We start from the raw sequence: 16,885 nt of genomic DNA, 5'->3' as shown, positions 1-16,885 counted from the left end.
GTCCCGGGATTGTCCTGGGCTCGGGTCAGTCTGTCCCAGGATTGTCCCGGGCTCGGGTCAGTCTGTCCCGGGATTGTCCCGGGCTCGGGTCAGTCTGTCCAAGGGATTGTCCCGGGCTCGGGTCAGTCTGTCCAAGGGATTGTCCCGGGATTGTCCCGGGCTCGGGTCAGTCTGTCCAAGGGAGCCTGACCGGGGCTTGTTCTGTTGCTCAGCTGCACATTGTTGGCTCACAACTCACAGATGTTGCGCCAAGTCCGGCTCAAGTGCCGCTGCCGCATGTTGTTCAGTGACCTGAAGGTTTTTCTACTCCGGCGTCCTCCTCCTCCGCCTCCTGTGATGAATTACGACCAAATCTCACAGCCGATCAACAACGGGGTCCCATCCAACAACAACACACTGCCACCGGCTGGCAAAGGGAGCAAGTGGCGGTCAGGCGGTGCCGCGCCAGGGGAGGAGTGCCCTGAGGAGCAGGAATACAGTGGCTATGAGCAGCCCATGTCCCTGGTGAGTCCCGCACCCGAGGAGTATTACCTGAGGAAATGCGAGGACAGAGTGTCGCTCAGCAGCAGCATTGCCAGTGGCTGTAGGTCGCCTCTGTGCCGGATTTGCTTCCAGGGGCCTGAGCAGGTGAGTGATGGATCTTTCCTATTTACCACTTCTTCCTCCTTTGAAATCCAACCCCTAGCACCTCTGGGATCCTTCGTCCCTCCGTCAGAGGACATTGTTGGCACTTTTTGGCAGGGAAGAACTGGGTTATATGGCATCACACCTAACTGGGATTAAAATAAATTTGATATGACGAGTTACATGTGCCGTGGAAGTTCATTGAGGGAGTTACATGTACTGATAAAGGGGAACCGGTGGATGTACTGTACTTAGATTTCCAGAAGGCATTTGATAAGTTGCCACATCAAAGGTTATTACAGAAAATAAAAGCTCATGGTGGTTACATATTGGCATGGATAGAAGATTGGTTAGCTAACAGGAAACAGAGTAGGCATAAATGGGTCATTTTCTGGTTGGCAAAATGTAACGAGTGGTGTACCACAGGGATCTGTGTCGGGGCCTCAACTTTTTACAATTTATATAAATGACTTGGATGAAGGGACTGAAGGTATGGTTGCTAAATTTGCTGATGACACAAAGATAGGTAGGAAAGTAACTTGTGGAGAGAGCATAAGGAGGCTACAAAGGGATATAGATAGGTTAAGTGAGTGAGCAAAGATTTGGCAAATGGAGTATAATGTGGGAAAGTGGGAAATTGTCCACTTTGGCAGGAAGAATGACAAAGAAGCATATTATCTAAATGGTGAGAGATTGCAGAGTCTGAGATGCAGAGGGATCTGGGTGTCCTAGTGCATGAATCACAAAAGGTTAGTATACAGGTACAGCACGTAATTAGGAAATTAGGGAGGCAGTGGTGTAATGGTACAGTCACTAGACTAGTAATCCAGATCCCAGGCTAATGCTCTGAGGACGTGGGTTTGAATCGCACCACAGCAGATGGTGAAATTTGAATTCAATTAATAAATCTGGAATTAAAAACTAGTCTAGTGTGACCATGAAACTATTGTCAATTGTTGTAAAAACCCATCTGGTTCACTAGTGTCCTTCAGGGAAGGAAATCTGTCGTCCTTACCTGGTCTGGCCTACATGTGACTCCAGACCCACAGCAATGCGGTTGACTCTTAAAATGCCCTCTGAAATGGCCATTCCATTCAAGGCCAATTAGGGATGGGCAATAAATGCTGGCATAGCCAACGATGCTCACATCCCATGAAAGAAGAATGTTATCGTTTATTGCGAGGGGAATTGAATACAAAAGTAGGGAGTTTATGCTTCAGCTATACAGGGCATTGGTGAGACCATGTCTGGAGTACTGTGTACAGTACTGGTCTCCTTATTTAAAGGAAGGATGTAAAAGCGTTGGTGGCAGTACAGAGAAGGTTTACTAGATTAATAACTAGAATGGGTGGGCTGTTTTATGAGGAAAGGTTGGACAGGCTAGGTTTGTATCTGCTGGAATTTAGAAGAGTAAGAGGGGATTTGATTGAAACATATAAGATCCTAAAGGGTCTTGACAGGGTGGATGTGGAAAGGATGTTTCCCCTTGTGGGAGAATCTAGAACTAGAGGTCACTGTTTAAAAATATGGAGTCGCCCATTTAAGACAGAGATGAGGAGAATTTTTTTCTCAGAGGGTGGTGAGTTTTTGGAATTCTCTTCCTCAAAAGGCGGTGGAAGCAGAGTCTTTAAATATTTTTAAGGCAGAGGTCGATAGATTCTTGATAAGCAAGGGGGTGCAAGGTTATTGCGGGGTAGGTGGAAATGTGGAGTAATCAGTTCAGCCATGAACTTATTGAATCGCGGAGCAGACTCAAAGGGCCGAGTGGCCTACTCCTGCTCCTAATTCGTATGTTCGTATGTTGATATCATTAGATTGTTTACTTGTGAACACATTTTTTTTTTAAATGGTCAAATCTTGCTCATGAAGGAAGGGCCTCACTTGGAGACAGTGACACAGGCACGATGGGCTGAATGACCTCCTGTGTTGTAAATTTCCATTATTATCCAGTAAACAGTAAATGATTACTGGGAGGTCTTCAAAGAGGAGATAGTTGATATACATTCCCACGAGGGGGAAATGAAGGTCATTCTGGATCTCCCTGGGTGACTGAAGATATAAAGATTAAAACGAGGCTTCTGATAAATTTCAGGTTCGTAATTCAGTAGAAAACCAAGCTAAATACAAAAGTACAGGTAGAACTCAAAAAAGAAATGAGAAGGAAAGAGAATATCTGCTAACATAAAAGCAGAGCCAGAATCATAGAGTTTAAGACACAGAAAGAGGCCACTTGACCAATCGTGTCTGTGCTGGCTGAAATATGATCCACGTATTCTAATCCCATCTTCCAGCATTTGGTCCGTAGCCTTGCAGATTACAGCACTTGAGGTGCATATCCAGACACCTTTTGAATGAGTTGAGGGTTTCTGCCTCAGCTACCCTTTCAGGCAGTGAGTTCTAGACCATCAGCACCCTTTGGGTGAAAGGTTTTTCCTCATCTCCCCTCTAATTTTTCTACCAATCACTTTAAATCTATGCCCCCTCGTCACTGTCCTCTCTGCGAAGGTGAATAGACCCTTCACCTCTGCTCTATCCAGGCCCCTCAAAATGTTGTACATTTCAATCAGATCTCCCCTCAGCCTTCTCTGTTCCAAGGAGAACAACTCCAGAAGTCTTTTGTAAACACATAGTTAAATGATAAATGATGGGCAAAGGTCTATTCCTTTTACCTGGTCTCATTGTAACAGGGTTAGTGACATTGGACAGGATAAAAATAGATAAAGGGGAAGTACTTAACAGGATAGTAGAAAAGTAGAAACGTCACCTGGCCTGGATGGGGTGAACAATAGAACCACAGAAATGTTACAGCACAGAAGGAGGCCATTCAGCCCATTGTGTCTGCACCGGTTGAAAAAACTAGCTGCCCAATCTAATCCCATCTTCCAGCACCTGGTCCGTAGAATTTCAAGTTACAGCACTTCAGGTGCATGTCCAGGTACCTTTTAATAGAATGCATCCTAGGTTACTGAGGGAAGCAAGCATGGAAATTACAAAGGCTCTGGCGACACAAACTTCCAATCCTCCTTGGATATGGAAGTGGTGCCAGAGGACTGGAGATTGCAAATGTCACAGTCCTATTTAGAAAAGGTAAGAGGGATAAAACTGGCAACGACAGGCCAAACAGCCTAATGTTGATCTTTGGCATTAATGTCAGACAAAATTAATTGACACTTAGAAAAATGTCTGTCAATAAATTAAAGTCTGTATGGATTTGTTAAAGGCAAATCATGCTTAACTAATTTGATTGAGTTCTTTATTGAATTTACAGAGAGGGTGGATGAGGATGTTCTGTACATGGACGTTCAAAAGGCATTTGATAAAGTGGAGTTGAGGTAGAAGATTATAGGAGATGTAGACATAGAAGAGGTAGGAGATCGTGTCTGACTAACTTGATTGAATTTTTCGAGGTGGTGACTAGATGTGTAGATGAGGGTAAAGCAGTTGATGTAGTCTACATGGACTTCAGGAAGGCTTTTGATAGGGTCCCGCATGGGAGATTGGGTAAGAAGGTAAGTGCCATGGGATCCAGGGCAATTTGGCAAATTGGCTCCAAAATTGGCTTAGTGGCAGGAGGCAGAGGGTATTGGTCCAGGGCTGTTTTTGCGATTGGAAGCCTGTGACCAGTGGTGTACCACAGGGATCGGTGCTGGGACCCTTGCTGTTTGTAGTGTACATTAATGATTTAGACGTGAATATAGGGGTTATGATCAGTAAGTTCGCAGATGACACGAAAATTGGTGGTGTCGTAAATACTGAAGAGGAAAGCCTTAAATAACAAGACGATATAGATGGGCTGGTAAGATGGGCGTAGCTGTGGCAAATGGAATTTAATCCTGAGAAGTGTGAGGTGATGCATTTTGGGAGGACTAACAAAGCGGACTCTAGGAAGTACAGAGGGTCAGAGGGACCTTGGTGTACTTGTCCATAGATCACTGAAGGCAGCAGCACAGGTAGATAAGGTGGTTAGGAAAGCATATGGGATACTTGCCTTTATTAGCTGAGGCACAGAATATAAGAGCAGGGAGGTTATGATGGAACTGTATAAAATGCTAGTTAGGCCAGAGCTGGAGTACTGTGTACAGTTCTGGGCACCACACTATAGGAAGGATGTGATTGCACTGGAGAGGGTGCAGAGGAGATTCACCAGGATGTTGCCTGGGCTGGAGCATTTCAGCTATGAAGAGAGACTGAAAAGCCTAGGCTTGTTTTCCTTAGAGCAGAGAAGGCTGAGGGGGGACATGATTGAGGTATACAAAATTATGAGGGCATTGATAGGTTAGATAGGACAAAACTTTTTCCCTTAGCGGAAGAGTCAATAACCAGGGGGCATAGATTTAAGGTTAGGTGCAGGAGGTTTAGAGGGGATTTGAGGAAAAATGTTTTCACCCAGAGGGTGGTTGGAATCTGGAACACACTGGCTGAAGAGGTGGTGGAGGCAGGAACCCGCACTACATTTAAGCAGTATTTAGATGAGCACTTGAAATGCCATAACATACAAGGCTACGGGCCAAGTGCTGGAAAATGGGATTAGAATAGGTAGGTGCTTGATGGCCGGCACAGACACGATGGGCCAAAGGGCTTGTTTCTGTTCTGTATAACTCTATGACTCTCTGACTCTAAGATAAGCCATGATCTTACTGAATGCAGAGCAGGCTGGAGAGGTCTAATGGCCTACTCCTGCTCCTATTCCTTATATTGTTAAGTTCTTACAATAGATTAGCAAAATTGAAACCGACATGATTAAAGGGGCAGTGGCTGCGTGGAACTAGCCAAAGGACAGAAGTCGCAGAGTAGTGGTGAACTCTTCAGTGGTGTTCCCCAAGGGTCAGTATCAGGCCTTTGCTCTTATTGATATCTATCAATGACCTGGACTTCAGTAAACAGAGTATAATTTCCAAGTTTGCAACTTGGGCAACATAGCCTGATGACAGAGCTGAGTTAATTGCATTCAGAATGAAATACAAACTGAGTGGAAGCTAATAATTTGGTGATAGTAGGAATTCAGTGGAGAGGAAGAAAGAGGTTTCTTATATTGAACTCATAAACAGTGGAGCTTCAACAATGAGGATTCTTGAATAAGTATCTATGTCAAGTATCTAGAAGTACCTAACATTTTTAGGTTCTTTGTGTATCTCAACAGTTCTTATCAAGTGTTACGACCAGGTGAGCAATGTTTCTAGGGGGTCTCTTGTTGTCTTCACCTGTCCTTATTGTAACAGGGTTTAATTTTAAACACACTGTGTTTTGAGCTCCCCCTTTTTTGTGAATCCATGTTCACAGTTTCAGAAAGAGGAAATTTATTAAAACCTTAAACTTAAACCCTAATACGGTTCACGCCTACAGATATATGACATGCTCACGCTAGCATGTACACACAATATAAACATGCAAAATAGGGACAGAAAAGAGCAGAAGAAAAGATAAGTAGAACAGTTTGAGACAATATCTTGTCACTGTTTCTCGAGCTCACTGTAGTCTTTGATTGAAGATATGGTCTTGCGATTCGTTGGGGCCCAGTAATCTTCTTAAAACTTTGTTCCTGTGGCAAACCCTTCTCTTTGAGTTTCACATGTTTTCAATTGTTTCAGTTCCCTGAGAGATGAGCAGGCAGACTGGAGATGTTCTCAGTCCCAGGAGAAGGTCTTTACTGCATGAGCACAGAGCTTTGTCTCCTTGGCAATTCCATTGTCTGCAAGTTCAAATTCAAAAAACTCCCATGGTGCTCAGCAGGTTAGTCATGTGACGAGCTCTTTATATGGAACAATCTCTTCAATATCCTTGGTTGGAGGTTCAAATTTCTCTGTCACAGCCAATCAGCCATGTGACCAAAACTGTGAGTCTTAGAGGAACGGGAATTGGCTCCCTCTGTTTCCACACTGTCTGGTGCTATGCAAATGTCCTTCCAGTCAGAGTTTGCAATTTTTGTAAGTTTTAATGTTCATGTAGCGAAATAGTGTGTGCCTCAGTCTTGGCAGATGGGGTTTGCCTGACATTAAGCTTGAGTAAATAATTATTCTTTGGCTAGTTCTTTTTGAGGAGTGAATAGATAAATAGCAGTGTAGTTTAGATCTATTTAACAGCAATTATAAGAATATATCTAATGAGTTTTTAAAAAGTTTTTAATTACAATGAAGGTACAGCTGCAACCCCATAGTCTGCAATTCTTGTGTCCTGTGGAAACGTCTGGACACTTGATGTGTCCCGGAGGTTTACTGTTGCAGGAAGTGTCCACAGATACTAAAACTTACACTAAGGGTTTCTGACGTTAAGGGGCAGCTGGATTCACTGCAGGGTATACGGGCGGTTAAATGTTTCCTGGATCACAGGGACCAGAAGGTGGTTGCCCCACAGCCATGTAGAGTTCAGAATAATAAATAGGTGGCCATCCAGAAAGGTAGGAAGAGGCAGGCAGTGCAGAAATCCTCTGGCATTGAATGCTGCTGATGTTGATGACACCTTGAAGGAGTGCAGTTCCAAGCTTGGCACCATGAGGCAAAGGACTGCACAGGGGGCTAAAGCAAAGTTTAGGATCTCACTAGCAATTGGGAATTCAATAGTCAGGAGGACAGACAGACAGTTCGGCTACCATCAACGTGAGACCCAGAGAGTGTGCTGCCTCCCTTATGCCAGGGTAAGAGACTTCATAGAGAGGATCATCAGTAAAGTAATGAAAGGTGTTGTTGACAGTGCTATCAAACAACACTTGCTTATCAATAACCTGCTCACTGACGCTCAGTTTTGGTTCTGCCAGGGCCACTCAGCTCCTGAGCTCATTACAGCCTTGGTTCAAACATGGACAAAAGAGCTGAACTCCAGAGGTGAGGTGAGAGTGACTGCCCTTGTCATCAAGGCAGTATTTGACTGAGTATGGTATCAAGGAGCCCTAGCAAAATTGGAGTCAATGGGAATCGGGGGAAAACTGTCTGTTGGTTGGAGCCATACCTAGCGCAAAGGAATATGGTTGTGGTTGTTGGAGGTCAATCATCTGAGCTCCGGGACATCACTGCAGGAATTCCTCAGGGTAGTGTCCTAGGCCCAACCATCTTCAGCTGCTTCATCAATGACCTTCCTTTAATCATAAGATCAGAAGTAGGGATGTTCGCTGATGATTGCACAATGTTCAGCACCATTCGTAACTCCTCAGATACTGAAGCAGTCCGTGTAGAAATGCAGCAAGACTTGGTCAATATCCAGGCTTGGGCTGATAAGTGGCAGGTAACATTCGTGCCACACAAATGCCAGGCAATGACTATCTCAAACATGAGAGAATCTAACCATCTCCCCTTGACATTCAATTGCCTAGATGGGTGCAGCTCCAACAACAGTCAAGAAGCTCAACACCATCCAGGACAAAGCAGCCCACTTGATTGGCACCCCATCTACAAACATTCACTCCCTCCACCACCGATGCACAGTGACAGCAGTGTGTACCATCTACAAGATGCACTGTAGCAATGCACCAAGGCTCCTTAAACAGCACCTTCCAAACCCGCGACCTCTACCAGCTAGAAGTACAAGGGCAGCAGATGCATGGGAACACCACCACCTGCAAGTTCCCCTCCAAATCACACACCATCCTGACTTGGAACTATATCACCGTTCCTTCACTGTCGCTGTGGAACTCCCTTCCTAGCAGCACTGTGGGTGTACCTACCCCACATTGACTGCAGCGGTTCAAGAAGGAAGCTCACCACCACCTTCTCAAGGGCAATTAGGGATGGGCAATAATTGCTGGCCTGGCCAGCAATGCCCACATCCCATGAATGAATAAAAAAAGGCTTAAAACATGAAATTTTGTCATGTATTTCTTTAATCAGTTGGGGAGTTCATATCTCTTGTTTTAAAGTTAATGGTCTCTACTGAGGTCATAACAAATTGGGGACTTGTCCAGGATTCGAATTGTTCACGATTAGGATGTAAAATGGGTACTCTGGAATTTGTTAGAATTTAAACAAACAATATTTCACAATTACATTGCTCTACTGATGAAGAAATGTCAGCATGTCTACTTTTAACATGCTAGCCTTTGCAGAGGGAGAAGATTTGACACTCAATGATTTAACACAGTTAATAGTGAATGTGTTAAAGTTTGTAGCAGAGCAAGTTGGGGTTAGTTTAAAATCAAAAGCTAAAAAGGCAGAAACTGTTGAAGTGTTCGCTTGGCAGTTTAACCTTGAGGAGGAAAAGCATGATCTTGGTAGCATTCAGATTGAGTTAGAATTCAATTTCAAACAGAACAGCTGGAACTCACAAAAGAGCAAAAGATGAAATTCAAAAGAGAAAAGGAAAGGTAAGAAAAAGACAGACAATTACAATTTGAAATGAGAAAACTTGAATTCGAATATCAAAGAGAAAGGGAGGATAAAGAAAGAGACTTACCAAGGGAAAGAGAAGCCAGGAAATTTGTACTGGATAAAGAAAAGCTGAGATTATATGAACAGGGAGTAGCAGAAAGACTTGAGGAAGACCCAGATGAAACTCCTTGTAGTTTTGATTTGGCAAGGAATATTTACTTAGTGCCTAAATTCAGTGAGGAACATAGGAACAGGAGTAGGCCATTCAGCCCATCGAGTCTGCTCCACCATTCAATACAATCATGGCTGATCTTCCACTTCAATGCCTTTTTCCCACACTATCCCCATATCCCCTTTATCTCATTGGTATTTAGAAATCTGTCAATCTCTGCTTTAAACATACTCAATGACTGAGCTTCCACAGCCCTCTGGGATAGAGAATTCCAAAGATTCACAACCCTCTGAGTAAAGAAATTTCTCCTCATCTCTGTCCTAAGTGGCTTCCCCCTTATTTTGAAATTGTGTCCCCTGGTTCTAGACTCCCCAATTGGTGAAACATCTTACCAGCATCTACCCTGTCTATCCCTTTCAGTATTTTGTAGGTTTCAGTGAGATCACCTCTCATTCTTCGAAACTCTAGAGAATGCAGGCCCAGTTTTCCAAATCTCTCTTCATAGGACAGTCCCGCCATCCCGGGAACAAGTCTGGTGAACCTTCATTGCGCTCCCTCTATGGCAATAATATCCTTCCTAAGGGAAGGGGACCAAAACTGCACACAGTACTCCAGGTGCAGTCTAACCAAGGTTCTATACAATTGAAGCAAGATTTCACTCCTCCTGTACTCAAATCCTCTTGCGATAAAGGCTAACATAACATTAGCCTTCTTGATTGCTTGCTACACCTGCATGTTAGCTTTCAGTGACTTATTGACAAGGACACCCAGGTCCGTTTGTACATCTACACTTTCTAGTCTCTTACCATTAAGAAATACTCTGCACATCTATTCCTCCTACCAAAGTGGATAACCTCACATTTTTCCACATTATATTCCATCTGCCACATTCTTGCCCTCTCAATAAGTCTGTCCAAATCCACTTGAAGCCGCTTTGCATCTTCCTCACAACATACATTCCCACCTAGTTTTGTGTCATCTGCGAACTTGGAAATATTATATTTCGTCCCCACATCCAAGTACTGATCCTTGCAGTACCCCACTGGTCACAGCCTGCCAATGCGAGAATGACCCGTTTATTCCTACTCTCTGTTTTCTGCCTGTTAATCAATCCTCAATCCATGCCAGTATATTTCCTCCTATTCCATGTGCTTTAATTTTGCTAACCAACTTCCTGTGGGGGACTTTATCAAAAGCTTTCTGAAAATCAAAGTATACCACGTCCACCAACTCCCATTTATCCATTAGAACATAGAACAGTACAGCACAGTACAGGCCCTTCGGCCCACGATGTTGTGCCAACCCTTTAACCTACTCTAAGATCAAACTACCTACATACCCTTCATTCTACTATCATCCATGTACCTATCCAAGAGTCGCTTAAGAGTCCCTAATGTATCTGCTTCTACTACCACCGCTGGCAGTGCATTCCACGCACCCACCACTCTGTGTAAAGAACCTACCTCTGACATCTCCCCTAAACCTTCCTCCAATCACCTTAAAATTATGCCCCCTGGTGATAGCCCTTTCCGCCCTGGGAAAAAGTCTCTGGCTATCCACTCTATGCCTCTCATCATCTTGTACCCCTCTATCAAATCACCTCTCATCCTTCTTCGCTCCAATGAGAAAAGCCCTGGCTCCCTCAACCTTTCTTCATAAGACATGCCCTCCAGTCCAGGCAGCATCCTGGTAAATCTCCTCTGCACCCTCTCTAAAGCTTCCACATCCTTCCTATAATGAGGCGACCAGAACTGAACACAATATTCCAAGTGTGGTCTAACCAGGGCTTTATAAAGCTGCAGCATAACCTCGCGGCTCTTAAACTCAATCCCCCTGTTAATGAAAGCCAACACACCATACGCCTTCTGAACAACCCTATCAACTTAGGTGGCAACTTTGAGGGATCTATGGACGTGGACCCCAAGATCCCTCTGTTCCTCCACACTGCCAAGAATCGTGTCTCTAAGCCTGTATTCTGCATTCAAATTCGACCTTCCAAAATGAATCACTTCACACTTTTCCAGGTTGAACTCCATCTGCCACTTCTCAGCCCAGCTCTGCATCCTGTCAATGTCCCGTTGCAACCGACAACAGCCCTCCACACTATCCACAACTCCAGCAACCTTTGTGTCATCGGCAAACTTACTAACCCAGCCTTCCACTTCCTCATCCAAGTCATTTATAAAAATCACAAAGAGCAGAGGTCCCAGAACAGATCCCTGCGGAACACCACTGGTCACCGAGCTCCAGGCTGAATACTTTCCATCTACTACCACCCTCTGTCTTCTATGGGCCAGCCAATTCTGTATCCAGACAGCCAAATGTCCCTGTATCCCATGCCTCCTTACTTTCTGAATGAGCCTACCATGGGGAACCTTATCAAACGCCTTGCTAAAATCCATATCCACTGCTCTTCCTTCATCAACGTGTTTTGTCACATCCTCAAAGAATTCAATAAGGCTTGTGAGGCATGACCTGCCCCTCACAAAGCCATGCTGACTATCTCTAATCAAACTATGCTTTTCCAAATAATCATAAATCCTGTCTCTCAGAATCCTCTCCAATAATTTGCCCACCACTGACGTAAGACTGACTGGTCTGTAATTCCCAGGGTTATCCCTATTCCCTTTCTTGAACAAGGGAATAACATTTGCCACCCTCTAATCATCCGGTACTACTCCAGTGGACAGTGAGGACGCAAAGATCATCGCCAAAGGCGCGGCAATCTCTTCCCTCGCTTGCCGTAATATCCTTGGGTATATCCCGTCTGGCCCCAGGGACTTATCTGTCCTCATATCATTCAAAATTTCCAGCACATCCTCCTTCTTAACATCAACCTGTTTGAGCATATCAGCCTGTTTCACGCTGTCCTCACAAACGTCCAGGTCCCTCTCACTAGTGAATACTGAAGCAAAGTATTTATTTAGGACCTCCCCTACCTCCTCCGACTCCAGGCACAAGTTCCCTCCACTATCCCTGATCGGCCCTACCCTCACTCTGGCCATCCTCTTGTTCCTCACATAGAATTAGAATTAGAACATTACAGTGCAGTACAGGCCCTTCGGCCCTCGATGTTGCGCCGACCTGTGAAACCATCTGACCTACACTATTCCATTTTCATCCATATGTCTATCCAATGACCACTTAAATGCCCTTAAAGTTGGCGAGTGAACAACGCCTTGGGATTTTTCTAATCCTACCCGCCAAGACTTTTTCATGTCCCCTTCTCGCTCTCCTAAGTCCATTCTTCAGTTCCTTCCTGGCTACCTTGTAACCCTCTAGAGCCCTGTCTGATGCTTGCTTCCTCAACATTAAGTAAGCTTCCTTCGTTCGTAACATCCTCAAAAAACTCCTACAGGTTCGTCAAACATGATTTCCCATTCATAAATCCATGTTGACTATGCCCAATCAGATCATTATTATCCAAGTGTCCATTTATCACATCCTTTCGAATAGTTTCTAACATTTTCTCTCTTACTGAGGGAGTCGAAAAGTACTTTGTGTTCTCTGAAAAAATTGCTATGAAATTGCAATGGCTGAAAGAAAGTTGGACAATTTTATTGCGAAGTGTGTTAATGGAAAAAGCATTACAGGTATATTCAACACTCTCGGAGGAACTGTCACGTGGCTATGAAATGGTTAAAACTGCAGTTCTCAATGCTTATTAATTGGTACCAGTGGCTTACAGACAAAAATTCAGGAATTTAAAACAAACACAGCCAGACATAAATGGAATTTTCTAGAGAGAAGGTGTTTGAATAGGTGGTATAGGTCAATGAAGATTAAGCATGTCTTTGAGAGCCTTAGGGAAGTAGTCCTAATGGAAGAATTTAAAAATAGTGTCCCTTCAGGAATAAGGTCCCACCTGAAGAACATAAAGTTGGTAAACTAAGGGATGCAGCAGTAATGGCAGATGATTACGAATTGACCCAAAAAAGCAATAGTTACAGGCCCCAGTTTGGAAACCTTCAGAGAAGTTAGAGATAGGAAGTTGGATAATGAAAAGAGATCTAGTTTTAGTGAGAGAAAGGGTAAGGGAGAGGATACAATTAATCCTCAGACTCATAAGAAAGATAATCAGGAGACTAGGGTTCCGTCAAAAGGAGCAACATGTTATATTTGTAATAAAAGAGCATATATAACATCATAATTCTGGAAGTTAAAGGGCAAACCGATAGCTGTGGTAGGTTTACTGAAAACCTGTCCTGAGAAGGATGCCCCAATAGGAGGCACTGCTGACAAGTCTGTGTCCTTGGTGATTTTGAATAATGTGGAAAAGTGTTCTCCCCTGTGTACTGATGAATTAAATCAGCTCCCTGAAAGTATAGAAGTTTTGTGTTCAAGGGTAAGGTGCCCCGATATCTGTCTGGTGAGACAGTCAAGTTGATTGTTCTGCTTAGAGAAACTGGAGCAGACCAGTCATTAATGGTGGCAAAGGATGTGGATTTTCCTTCCTTTAGTTCAATGACTGACTGAAGTCCGAGTGTATGGCATTGAGGGAGGTTATTTATTCATTCCATTGTATAAAGCTAATTTACAACATGATTTAGTCATTGGTCCTGTAACAGTGGCAGTGGTCCCTGGTTTGCACATTGAAGGGGTGGATTTGTTGCTCAGAAGTGACTTAGCTGTGAACAAGGTATTGGCGTCTCCAGTAGCTTCGGAAAAGCCAGTTGAGATTGCTGAAACTGAAGTTTTGCAGGAAGAATTTCCTGGCATATTTCCAGATTGTGTAGTGACTAGGTCCCAGGCTCATTGGGCTGAGCAAGATTAAGGCAGAGTCAGTGGTTATAAAGCCAGATGTCTAGCTGGCTGAAACCTTTTTTGGGAATCTGAGTAGCGAGGCTGAATTGTTTAGCAGATCGTCTTTGATTGAGGCACAACAGGCAGACCCCAATTTAAAGAAAATTTAAATAAAATATCTCAGACAGCGTGTTTTGAGATGGAGGCTGAGAAAATCCCTAAGTGCTAGTATATTAAAAATGTTAAAAATTGATGAGAAGGTGGAGACCTTCCCAGAGGCCTGCTGATGAGGATTGGGCCATTGTCCATCAAATTGTTGTCCCTCCCTGCTACCGGCCATGAGATTCCAGCTGCAGGTCATTTGGATATTTGGAAGATGCAAGCTAAGGTAATGATGCATTTTTACTGGATGAAACTGCACAGGGACGTGGTCGACTTCTGTAAGACTTGTCGCACATGTCAGATGATTGGAAAGCCACAGCCTTCGATTAAGCCAGCCCCCTTACTACCAACACCTGCTTTTGAAGAACCATTCAGTTGGATTCTTGTGGATTGTGTCAGACCCTTACCAATGACATACCCAAGTCATAGAGTCATAGGGTCATAGAGTGGTACAGCTTAGAAACAGGCCCTTCGGCCCACCGCGTCCATGCCGACCATAATGCCTATCGATACTAATCCCACCTGCCTGCATTAATTCCATATCCCTCTATGCCTTGCTCATTCAAGTACCTGTCCAGATGCCTCTTAAATGTTGCAACTGTTCCTGCCTCCACCACCTCTTCAGGAAGCTCATTCCAGATACCCACTATTCTTTGTGTGAAAAATTTACCCCTTTGATCCCCTTTAAACCTTTTCCCTCTCACCTTAAATCTATGCCCTCTAGTTTTAGTCACCACTACCATGGGAAACAGACTCTGTCTATCTACCCTATCTATGCCTCTCATGATTTTATATACCTCTATCATGTCCCCTCTCAGCCTCCTTCGCTCCAGGGAAAACCAAGTTTTGACTTTTTTTTGGGGGGGGTTTTCAGTAGATTTGTTGGGAATTTAGAATAGTGGGAATGGAGGTTAAGGCAGTTGTATGTTCCTCCTGCAGAATGTGGGAGGTAAGGGTCACCAAGAGTGTCCCTGCTGACTGCATCTGCGGGAAGTGCACCCAACTCCAGCTCCTCGAGAACCGCGTTAGGGAACTGGAGCTGGAGCTGGATGAACTTCGGATCATTCGGGAGGCGGAGGGGGTTATTGAGAGGAGTTACGGGGAGGTAGTCACACCTCAGGTAACAGAAGTAGGTAGATGGGTTACCGTCAGGGGAAGGAGAGGGAACCAGCAGGCAGTGCAGGGATCCCCTGTGGCCGTTTCCCTCAACAACAGGTATACCGTTTTGGATACTGTTGCGGGGGACGACTTACCAGGGGTAAGCAATGGGGTACAGGTCTCTGGCACAGAGTCTGTCCCTGTTGCTCAGAAGGGAAGGGGGAAGAGGAGCAGAGCATTAGTCATTGGGGACTCCATAGTTAGGGGAACAGATAGGAGGTTCTGTGGGAACAAGAGAGACTCACGGTTGGTGTGTTGCCTCCCAGGTGCCAGGGTTCGTGATGTCTCGGATCGTGTTTTTGGGATCCTTAAGGGGGAGGGGGAGCAGCCCCAAGTCGTGGTCCACATAGGCACCAACGACATAGGTAGAAAGAGAGATGGGGATTTAAGGCAGAAATTCAGGGAGCTAGGGTGGAAGCTTAGAGCGAGAACAAACAGAGTTGTTATCTCTGGGTTGTTGCCCGTGCCACGTGCTAGCGAAGCGAGGAATAGGGAGAGAGAGGAGTTGAACACGTGGCTGCAGGGATGGTGTAGGAGGGAGGGTTTTGGTTTCCTGGATAATTGGGGCTCTTTCTGGGGTAGGTGGGACCTCTACAAACACGATGGTCTTCACCTGAACCAGAGGGGTACCAATATCCTGGGGGGGAGATTTGCGAGTGCTCTTCGGGGGGGTTTAAACTAATTCAGCAGGGGGATGGGAACCGAAATTGTAGTTCCAGTGTACAGGATGTTGAGAGTAGTGAGGTCAGGGATAAGGTTACAGGGACGCAAGAGGGCACTGGCAAGCAAGAACTTGGTTTAAAGTGTGTCTACTTCAACGCCAGGAGCATCCGGAATAAGGTGGGTGAGCTTGCAGCATGGGTTGGTACCTGGGATCTCGATGTTGTGGCCATTTCGGAGACATGGGTAGAGCAGGGGCAGGAATGGATGTTGCAGATTCCGGGATTTAGATGTTTCAGTAAGAACAGAGAAGATGGTAAAAGAGGAGGGGGTGTGGCATTGTTAATCAAGGAGAGTATTACAGCGGCAGAAAGGACGTTTGAGGACTCGTCTACTGAGGTAGTATGGGCCGAGGTTAGAAACAGGAGAGGAGAGATCACCCTGTTGGGAGTCTTCTATAGACCTCCGAATAGTTCCAGAGATGTAGAGGAAAGGATAGCGAAGATGATTCTCGACAGGAGCGAGAGTAACAGGGTAGTTGTTATGGGGGACTTTAACTTTCCAAATATTGACTGGAAATACTATAGTTCGAGTACTTTAGATGGGTCAGTTTTTGTTCAGTGTGTGCAGGAGGGTTTTCTGACACAGTATGTAGACAGGCCAATCAGGGGCGATGCCACATTGGATTTGGTACTGGGTAATGAATCCGGCCAGGTGTTAGATTTAGAAGTTGGTGAGCACTTTGGTGATAGTGATCACAATTCGGTTAGGTTTACCTTAGCAATGGGCAGGGACAGGTATATACCGCAGGGCAAGAATTATAGCTGGGGGAAAGGAAATTATGATGCGATTAGGCAAGATTTAGGATGCGTAGGATGGGGAAGGAAACTGCAGGGGATGGGCACAATCGAAATGTGGAGCTTATTCAAGGAGCAGCTACTGCGTGTCCTTGATAAGTATGTACCTGTCAGGCAGGGAGGAAGTTGTCGAGCGAGGGAGCCGTGGTTTACTAAAGAAGTTGAAGCGCTTGTCAAGAGGAAGAACATAGAACATAAACATAGAAAATACAGCA

The 16,885-nt window shown here is 44.8% G+C and overlaps 1 protein-coding gene across 1 annotated transcript in view; it reads left to right on the top strand.

Annotated features, from left to right (window-relative positions):
• Positions 1–240: 240 nt before the first annotated feature.
• The window catches only part of LOC137371651 (E3 ubiquitin-protein ligase MARCHF4-like), a 107,493-nt gene continuing 90,848 nt past the window's right edge, over positions 241–16,885 (top strand). The window contains exon 1 of the mRNA XM_068034445.1: positions 241–627. Within this exon, the coding sequence (XP_067890546.1) occupies positions 241–627 (387 nt within the window). The remainder of the gene's footprint in view (positions 628–16,885) is intronic.

The sequence above is a fragment of the Heterodontus francisci genome, chromosome 7 (assembly GCF_036365525.1).
Source record: "Heterodontus francisci isolate sHetFra1 chromosome 7, sHetFra1.hap1, whole genome shotgun sequence".
Lineage (NCBI taxonomy): Eukaryota > Metazoa > Chordata > Chondrichthyes > Heterodontiformes > Heterodontidae > Heterodontus > Heterodontus francisci.
The sequence above is the reverse complement of the archived record's forward strand: the minus strand, read 5'-3'. Positions and strand labels throughout refer to the sequence as shown.